The sequence below is a fragment of the Hyla sarda genome, chromosome 7, assembly GCF_029499605.1.
Source record: "Hyla sarda isolate aHylSar1 chromosome 7, aHylSar1.hap1, whole genome shotgun sequence".
Classification (NCBI taxonomy): domain Eukaryota; kingdom Metazoa; phylum Chordata; class Amphibia; order Anura; family Hylidae; genus Hyla; species Hyla sarda.
This window is the reverse complement of record NC_079195.1, coordinates 201197714-201207857: the sequence shown is the minus strand read 5'-3', so window position 1 is coordinate 201207857 and position 10144 is coordinate 201197714. Positions and strand designations below refer to the sequence as shown.

Sequence of the window (10144 nt, the reverse complement as noted above, 5' to 3'; positions counted from 1 at the left end):
CCATGTCAGGAACTGCGCACATTACAAGCAAATCCCCATAGAAAACCTATGCTGCTCTTGACAGTACCTGATACGGACAGAGGTGTCAACAGAGAGCACTGTGGTCAGACTGAAAAGAACTCCAGAAAGAAACACAATTTCCTCTGTAGTATACAGCAGCTAATAAGTACTGGAAGGGTAAAGATTTTTTAATAAAAGTAATTTACAAATCTGTTTAACTTTCTGGCACCAGTTGATTTAAAAAAAAAAAAAAAAAAATATTAGTTTTCCACCGGAATACACCTTTACAGAGAACAGGGGTCTCATGTTCCATGTTTGAATAGCCAAGCTTAGTACAGTGCTTGGCTATCTCTATTAGGCCCACACAGTTGAATAGAGCAGTAGTGCGCCCACTGCCCCATTTAAACAGGAGAACTCTGGGTTGCATCATTCCTCTGTTATTCCACCTGGAAAAGTTTGAATAAATTGACAGCTGGGTGTTACCATTCTACTTATCAATAGGGTGTCTTACTATGGACAAAGGGCACATTCACACTACAGAATTCTGAATTTCTGAGCTGAATTCCGTTCAGGAATGTCAATTGGATACGCATTGCCGTCCGATTGGTCCTAGCATCGACTGATTCAGTCGGCACTGTTGTGAATTTTTCCCAGATGGAAATTCCATAGTGACTACACCCTAACACCTTCTACACTGACTGGATACTGTCAGACTCTATAAGGACATGCCTGAATGACAGTGAAATTGGTAACACCCAGTTGTCAATTTATGCATTTCTGAGAGGTATAACATGGGAATTGACTCTTTCAGAAGGAAGAAATCTCTCTCGTATAAGTCAAACCAGACCTTCATCCAAAAGGACAACCATCTGTAGACAGCTTCGCATGTGTTCTTGCACCTCATCAGTACAGAACGACCACCGAGACCCCCAGTGACCTCAACAACAGAGCTTCTATGTTCCCTGGATGAATGGAGTGGTGGTTGGACAAGTGCTCTGCTGCTCCATTTAACTCTACAGACCTGACAAGGATAGTAAAGAACAGTAATCGGCTAACAGGCCGTAGAGTTGGATGAAATTACAGCACCCATGTCTGACCATCTTTCTATTTAAAGGGGTACTCCGCTGCTCAGCGTTCGGAACAAAATGTTCAAAATGCTTATAGCCAGCGCCGGTGGCTCATGAGGTCACGTGCCCACCCACCTCGTGACATCACGCCCCACCCCCTCAATGCAAGTCTATGGGAGGGGGCGTTCAAAATGCTGAGCAGCGGAGTACCCCTTTAACCAAAGGAACACAAGACCCCCACTCTTGTGATTGTCAGGGTTCCAGAGGTCAGACACTCATCACCTATTCTGCGGATAGATTTTTGCCAAAAGTTGAGTTTACCTGTAGTTTGGGAAAGTCACAGAACAAGGGACTGAAGGAAATGCACCATTTATTTAAGGCAGTATTATTTGGAGTAAGAGAAAAAAATACTATCCTATAGAGCAGTGGTCTTCAACCTGCGGACCTCCAGGTGTTGCAAAACTACAACTCCCAGCATGCCCGGACAGCCGTCGGCTGTCCGGGTATGCTGGGAGTTGTAGTTTTGCAACATCTGGAGGTCCGCAGGTTGAAGACCACTGCTATAGAGCAGCAACAGAAGAAATACTTCTCTACAGTAATACATAAAACCTAGAAAAAGGACATTTCTATTGTCATTAAAAATGAAATATTTTTATTCTAACAGAACAAGATGCATCTGCAGTATATAAACCCACACGCAGTCATTTTAGTGTCCGATCCGGTCACCTATAAATGGGTGACGTGAAAACGTAACGCAGTTTGGTGCCAATAATGAAAGGAGAAAGGGATTACAGACACCTAGGGCAGTGGTCTCCAATTTGTGGCCCTCCAGACATCACAAAACTACAACTCTCAGCATGCCCGGGCAGCCAACAGCTGAAAAGAGGGGAATAAGCCAGATTTAGACGCCTCTTCTGCACCAACAAAAATCTGTATGTTGAGATTCAGCATGCTCATACTTTTATTTCCCATACATATTAGAACATTGAACTTGATGTAATGTGTATGGCCAGCTTAAAGGGATTGTCCACAGTTAAATGTGGCCACTCTGTGGTATAAATAGTATACTCACCTGCCCTGATTCCCTGCTCCTTCAGTTCTGGCGGTGCCCAGTCCCATTGCACAGCACTCCTGAAGCTTAAACTCCATATAAGGAAGTGCTGGCTTAGCCAATCAGTGAGTGAGGCGTGTCACACTGCAACCACTGATTGGCTGGGCGGGCACTTCATTGTGTCGAGACAGAGACCAGAAAGTGCTGTGCAGCGAAACTGGGCACAGTGGGAAAGGCGATCAGGGCTGATGAGTACATCTTTTTTTTGTTGCTTTTACCCCAACAAAGCCAAATTTCACTCTAAAAAGGATTCACGGACAACCACCTTAAAGCCTTGTACAAATCACTGTATGGCCAGGTTCACACTGAGTGAAATGCACCAATGTATTTTATGTGTGCAATTTTGTTCATAAATCGGTAAAATAAAAAAGGAAAGCCGCAATAAAATTGTAACCCTTTTTTTCTGCTGATAATGCGCCTATAAAATAAAATACATAGGTGCATATTACACGTGGGAACCCGGCCTATTGTAGCTTTATATAACCTATATAAGTCACGGGGCTGTACTGTACTTTGTAATAATTGGGGAGAATGAATATATATATATTGCCATGATACATAAGACATCGTGTTGGCACCATAAAGCAGGAAAGGGCCATAGGGACTCTGTGCGCCTCCGTACAGGCTCTGCCATAGATGTCCGTACATATTAGGTTAAAGTTGATAAAAACGGGCAAAGGATCATTTGGTGGTTGAAATTCAACAATAATGGATTGTTTTAGCTGATTGACGGCATTCTTTATCTTTCCTTTTGGAAAGGAATATTCTCAAAATGTTCCCAGAAAGATCTTTCATCCTTATCTTTGCATCATTGACAATGACTGGCCAGTTCACTGTAATGGCCGATATGGACTAACATGTGTATTAAAGGGGTACTTCGGTGCTCCAGTGTTCTAACATTTTGTTCAGAACGCTCGGAACCGGAGGCCTTGACCGTGAAGTCACGTCACGCCCCCTCCATTCATGTCTATGGGAGGGGGTGTGGCGGTCGACACGCTACCTCCCGTAGACATGAATAGAGAGGAAGTGGTGTGATGTCACGAGGGGCGTGGCTGTGATGTCACGACCACTGCTGCAGGAACCGGGCGTTTGTTTAGAATGTTGGGTGCTGCGGGAGATCGCGGGGGCCCCAGCAACGAGACCCCACGATCAGACATTTTATCTCCTATCCTTTGGATAAGCTGTCTAGCAGCGGAGTACTCCTTCAATGTGTGTCAGGAAACCATTATTCATCAGACTAATGTTCATTCAACCGTTGTTCAACCATTAACCTAACTATCCAATGTTTCTACAATGCGCTACCCTCTGGAAAACCAGCAGAATTCTGATTTTAGCTCTGGATGTAAACCTAATGTAAAGCAAATATGTTATGTGGCTGGAACGTCCAAAACTGTTCTCAAATGGGATGTCTGAGGTCACACAAGCTGTATAGGGTGCACACAGAATAGAACAGCACAAGTGAAACACTTTAGAAGCGGCTCGTGCTTAGAACAAAGAGATTTAGCATTTTTTTAAATGGCAAAATAAACATTTAGGAAATAAACATTTTCCGCTGCAAACAGGCTCCCTGCTGCCTTATGGAATCAGTCAAATCTAATGAGCAATAATAACAGCTCCCCCCTTCACATCACTGGTCTCCTCCTGTGCTGACAGGAGGGGAGGGGGAAAGAAAGACAGCATTCAGTGCCTGTGAGGTGACTACACAGCTTACAAGGGAGAGAGCACAGCTGTTATGGAAGATCTCAGCAGTATGGCTCCATTCTTTCGCTGGACGATCCCTTTAATGTCAACTAGTGACTACATTCAGGCCACTTCCTGCAGGTATAAATTTATTTAGTTTCCCAACCAGTATTTCAAAACTACAACTCCCAGCATGTCGGGGCATGCTGGGAGTTGTAGTTTTGCAACAGCTGGAGGCACCCTGGTTAAGAAACACTGATTTAGAGGGTGATAGACTAAGCTTTTAAGTCCTGTAAAAATACATATATATGTATTGAGTTATTCTCCTCTAAAATAATGCTTCTAGGAAGGATGATATATTATATAATATTGAGTCTGATACAATTATAACTAATCTGACAACAAAAACCTCAGTTTGTCTCCATATGAAATTGGTAAAGCCAAGACCCCACCCATAACCATGGCGGCACGATGTCTTACAGAACAACGTTCGCAGAACACTCTCTTTCCAACAATGGATCACATAACTATAAATGGCCGCCTATGCTTTGTGCGTATGGTTGACATAACACGATACCCCTTTCTGTGACAGCTAGCGCCACCATTACCTGTCAAGTGTGTCTTTACCAAGAAAGTCAGTGACTATAAAAAAAAGTGATAACCGGAGACATTGTAGACATTATTTTACATTCCTCTGAGCATTGAATCTCATTACGTTGGAGTCTTTAAAGTCACACCCGTCATACTACACCATCCACAAATCCGCAGAGGACACCCCGTTGTTTAGCGTATTAGCCAACTATATATTTCAGGACGTCAAGAGTTAAACTCGTCTTCCGAAAAATTCTCTTCTATTTTCAGATTTTTGTTTCATTCCTAATTTTATTTATTTTTTAATAATTATTTTTTTCTCCAGTCATCATCACCAGATTACAATTCAACTATATATATATATAGAAAGGGAACCTACAAAAATTCAATCGTAACAAGTAATTTTTTTGTTTTCAAGTTTCTCCTACAATATAATGATCAGATCAGATTTCTACTGCTGCCAACATATAAAGCTGGAACATACAAAAAATAAATACTCTCATCCCTGTCATATTTACAGAGGGAACGTCCATTTCCCAATCGCGTATCCCCCCCCTCCCCATCCTACTCCCTCTATACAACCCCCTCCATACACGTCCAGGTTAATAAATATCCTACAAAAAGAATTCCTAAATTTTCATCATTAAGTTAATGCATATGTTGATGGAGAACCACAAAGTTTTGTTATGTACAAAAAAAGAGGTTATAAATATAATAATTTTAAAACGGCAGGTTGTCCCAGGAGCCGGCTATATACAGAGGAGGGGAGGAAGAGAGAGAGGAGGGGACGCCTCGGATCAAGTAAAAATCTGTATAAAAGATTATACATAGAAACCCTTACATCCTTTGGATGTTTGAATCAGTAAATTTTTGTGGTTGTCCATCACCAAAATAAATAACAGCGGGTTTTAGGAGTTTCAGTGGTGAGTGTAGAAAAAAATGTCTTTGCTGCATAAGATATATGGAATCGTTGTCGTTCCCGGGGATCCAGGACACCTCAGACTATTAGACTCAATCAGTTACGTGTCACAGATCTGTAGCGGATCTGCCCGGACGCAGCAGCGCATAACATCATATTGTTGACTTGTCACATGCTGAGGAACTCGGGACCGGTGACAGATTTCCTGATGTTCCTCACTCAACTCAGAAAATGTCAGACCTGGTTTCGCTCCTCAAGGCAAACCGTCGTCTTCCAGGCTCAATGCCACTCGCTGTAAGAAGAAACATAGAAGAATATAAGATATGACATGATGTGAGGCTGCGAATGATAGGAGAACAAAGTGACTACTCAGCAAGGAGATTCCGCTATACCGGGAAGAATAGCGCACATTTCCAACCAGTGTGCCTCCAGCTGTTGCAAAACTACAATGCTGAGAGTTTAAGGTGCATAATTTGGAGGAATACTTGTTGGGAAAAAATGGTCTATGGTTAGAAATAAGATACTGGAGCACGGAATGGAGTGGTTATTGGGAGCACCGTATGGTGCAGTTATTGGGAGCACTGTATGGTACAGTTATTGGGAGGACTGGATGGTACAGTTATTGGGAGCACTGGATGGTACAGTTATTGGGAGCACTGGATGGTACAGTTATTGGGAGCACTGTATGGTGCAGTTATTGGGAGCACTGTATGGTACAGTTATTGGGAGCACTGGATGGTACAGTTATTGGGAGCACTGTATGGTGCAGTTATTGGGAGCACTGTACGGTACAGTTATTGGGAGCACTGTACGGTACAGTTATTGGGAGCACCGTACGGTGCAGTTATTGGGAGCACTGTACGGTACAGTTATTGGGAGCACTGTACGGTACAGTTATTGGGAGCACTGTACGGTACAGTTATTGGGAGCACCGTACGGTGCAGTTATTGGGAGCACCGTACGGTGCAGTTATTGGGAGCACTGTACGGTACAGTTATTGGGAGCACTGTACGGTACAGTTATTGGGAGCACTGTACGGTACAGTTATTGGGAGCACTGTATGGTACAGTTATTGGGAGCACTGTATGGTACAGTTATTGGGAGCACCGTATGGTACAGTTATTGGGAGCACTGGATGGTACAGTGATTGGGAGCACTGTACGGTACAGTTATTGGGAGCACTGGATGGTACAGTTATTGGGAGCACTGGATGGTACAGTTATTGGGAGCACTGGATGGTACAGTTATTGGGAGCACTGTATGGTACAGTTATTGGGAGCACTGTATGGTACAGTTATTGGGAGCACTGTATGGTACAGTTATTGGGAGCACTGTATGGTACAGTTATTGGGAGCACTGTATGGTACAGTTATTGGGAGCACTGTATGGTACAGTTATTGGGAGTACTGTACGGTACAGTTATTGGGAGCACTGTATGGTACAGTTATTGGGAGCACTGGATGGTACAGTTATTGGGAGCACTGGATGGTACAGTTATTGGGAGCACTGGATGGTGCAGTTATTGGGAGCACTGGATGGTACAGTTATTGGGAGCACTGGATGGTGCAGTTATTGGGAGCACTGTATGGTGCAGTTATTGGGAGCACCATATGGTACAGTTATTGGGAGTACTGTACGGTACAGTTATTGGGAGCACTGGATGGTACAGTTATTGGGAGCACCGTATGGTGCAGTTATTGGGAGCACTGGATGGTACAGTGATTGGGAGCATGTACGGTACAGTTATTGGGAGCACTGTATGGTACAGTTATTGGGAGCACTGTACGGTGCAGTTATTGGGAGCACTGTATGGTGCAGTTATTGGGAGCACTGTATGGTACAGTTATTGGGAGCACTGTATGGTACAGTTATTGGGAGCACTGTATGGTGCAGTTATTGGGAGCACTGTATGGTACAGTTATTGGGAGCACTGTATGGTACAGTTATTGGGAGCACTGTATGGTACAGTTATTGGGAGCACTGTATGGTACAGTTATTGGGAGCACTGTATGGTACAGTTATGTGAGTGTAGCTGTAGCACTTACAGCTGGATAGACATGCCCAATCTGAGTTGTTCGACCAATGTGAATCTCTTCTTCTTCCTCCTCTTCTTCTTCAGTAGTTTTCCGGTAGACTGGATTATCAAAATTCATGCTCTTCGTATTCTTCCGCTTCCAGTTTCTCCAAATGAGATATCCAGACAAGCAGAGGAGGGCAAGAACAGCTGGGAGAAAGGAAGAAGTGGTAGGTTAGGAATGATGGCTGAGGGAGCGCAGACAGTGTCAGAGGAAAGAGACACAAGAAAACAAAAGACGACGAGACCGCTGCACAAGAAGATGAGACCGTTGCAGCCTTATCCAATTAAAGCTCATCTCACACTGAACTGCTCTGGGCTGTGTGTAGCAGAGTGAGGGAGGAAGTTCTCCCCTGTATGGCTTCAGATGATGTCACAGCCTGCTGGTGGAACGCCCCTTCCCAGTCTGTGAATCTGACTGAGACTGAGCAGAAAATACAGAGCAATATCAAGGTAGAAAACTAACAAATAATAAAAATAAAGGCAGGGGGTGGTTTATCATGATGGGGACAGTGAACTGGGAGGATTATAAAATTAAACAGGATCATGAGAGGTGCTCTTTAAGGTGTTAAATAAATTGGCATGTTGACACTAGACAGATATAAGTTACCTATGGTTAAAACCAACACTTTTCATTAGGCCTAGTATCTCTATTTTACTCACCCACTGGTACTGCTACACCAATGACTGCAGCAGTCAGCGTGGACCTGAGGTCAGAATCATCATTTTCATCTGAAAGAAAATGAAGGAATACAGGTTAGCAAAATCTAACAATGCCCATAGAGGAAATAGCCAAAATGTCTATACAATAAAAGAGCGCTAAATAGTCTAATTCTGTAGGGCTACGAGCATTAAAGGGGTACGCCGGTGGAAAACTTTATTTTTATTTTACTTTTTTTTAAATCAACTGGTGCCAGAAAGTTAAACAGATTTGTAAATTAGTTCTATTTAAAAAAATCTTAATCCTTCCAGTACTTATTAGCTGCTTAATACTAGATGAAATTCTTTTCTTTTTGCAACACAGCGCTCTATGCTGACATCACGAGCACAGTGCTCTCTGCTGACATCTCTGTCCATTTTAAGAACTGTCCAGAGTAGGAGAAAATCCCCATAGCAAACATATGCTGCTCTGGACAGTTCCTAAAATGGACAGCAGATGTCAGCAGAGAGCACTGTACTCGTGATTCAGCAGAGAGCTCTGTGTTACAAAAAGAAAATAATTTCCTCTGTAGTTTTCAGAAGCAAGTACTGGAAGGATTAAGATTTTTTTTAAAGAAGTAATTTACAAATCTGTTTAACTTTCTGGCACCATTTGATAAAAAAAAAAAAAAAAAAAAAAAAGAGTACCCCTTTAACTTTCAAGTTGGCCCCTGGTTTAGTATACCACATCACAGGTTGCCTTAAGCTGGCCATGCATATTAAATACGTTTCAGGAGTGGCTGCCCATTTAATGTTCATAAAAGCAAATGTCAGGGGAGAGAAGGATCAGGCAAATGGGATTTCATCTGCCCTATCCTTTTGTTGTCATGGAGATAAGCTTCTGAAAGAGGTGCCTGGCAGTGTCTCCCCCAAATAAAAACAGACCATTGCTCAAGCCGAGTGTGCATGTGTATAAGGTAGGGTTTCCCAACCAGGGTGCCTTCAGATATTGCAAAACTACAACTCCCAGCATGCCTGGACAGCCTTCGGCTGTCCAGGCATGCTGGGAGTTGTAGTTTTGCAACACCTGGAGGCATCCTGGTTGGGAAACACTGGTATAAGGTGATCAGGAGAGATGGTTATTGTTCAACCGACAGCATAAAATGTATGCGCAACTATAAAGCAGCAGTAAACTAAAGGAGAGATAATTCATCACCAGAAGTTTGGCGGCAGCTTACCCCTCTCCCCATTGAGAACACATGCACGCTCCTTTATTCATTCACATGGCAGCAGTATATTCTGCAGGTCTGTACATTCTGACCTTGTCTCCAGTAGGACACACATATAAAAACTTGGCAAGATACTGTGCACAAAACTCCACCTAGAACATTCTCTTGTGTAACACACACATATATATATATATATATTCCTTACAGCAGCAGTATAACACATTTGAGGTAAGATAATAGCATGACAAAATGAGAGGCTCTTACAGTGTTGGTATATACTGTTGTTCCCGGTAGTTGTAACCTGGATTTCTCTGCGGTTGGACATAGAGGTAGTTGGGAGGTTGTCCGTAGGGCTGGAATAAGATGTTGTCTCAGTGGTAGTGGCTATGGTGGTAGTGATGGTGGTGGAGGGGGGCTTTGTGGTAGTCTTGGTAACTGTAGTGGGAATAGGCTCTGTAGTGGGGGACTCAGTCAGGAGCGGGGGTAAAGTTGCTTGAGTAGTTGTCACTGCAACTAAGGAAAACAAAACAGATAATTGTTAGAAACTAAAATGCTAAAAGAAACTAAAAGCTAAATATGAATCCAAAAGGTAGAATTGTCCGGCACTGGATATGCATAGGAATCTTTGCTTTATTTCTGCTTTGGCAAGGATTAAGCACCTGACGCGTTTCGCACCGTCAGGTGCTTAATCGTAGATTAGACTACGATTAAGCACCTGACGGTGCGAAACGCGTCAGTTGTTCCTGCTCTGTAATGTGACTCTTTGCCAAAGCAGAAATAATATTCTTATTCATATCCAGTGCCAGACATTCTTTCTTTTGGATTTGTATTGTG

The 10144-nt window shown here is 43.0% G+C and overlaps 1 protein-coding gene across 4 annotated transcripts in view; it reads right to left on the bottom strand.

The window, feature by feature from the left end:
• Positions 1-222: 222 nt before the first annotated feature.
• LRP8 (LDL receptor related protein 8) overlaps positions 223-10144 on the bottom strand; it is a 240313-nt gene continuing 230391 nt past the window's right edge. For 3 of the 4 annotated variants that reach the window (XM_056532188.1, XM_056532190.1, XM_056532191.1), the window contains 4 exons: positions 9575-9823; positions 8106-8174; positions 7414-7592; positions 1608-5660 (listed from right to left, as the gene is read on the bottom strand). In XM_056532188.1, coding sequence (XP_056388163.1) covers positions 5622-5660; positions 7414-7592; positions 8106-8174; positions 9575-9823 — 536 coding nt within the window. In that variant the 3' untranslated portion in view covers positions 1608-5621. Of the gene's footprint in view, positions 1513-1607; positions 5661-7413; positions 7593-8105; positions 8175-9574; positions 9824-10144 lie in introns of those variants that run through there. The other variant, XR_008846595.1, reaches the window with a different exon arrangement.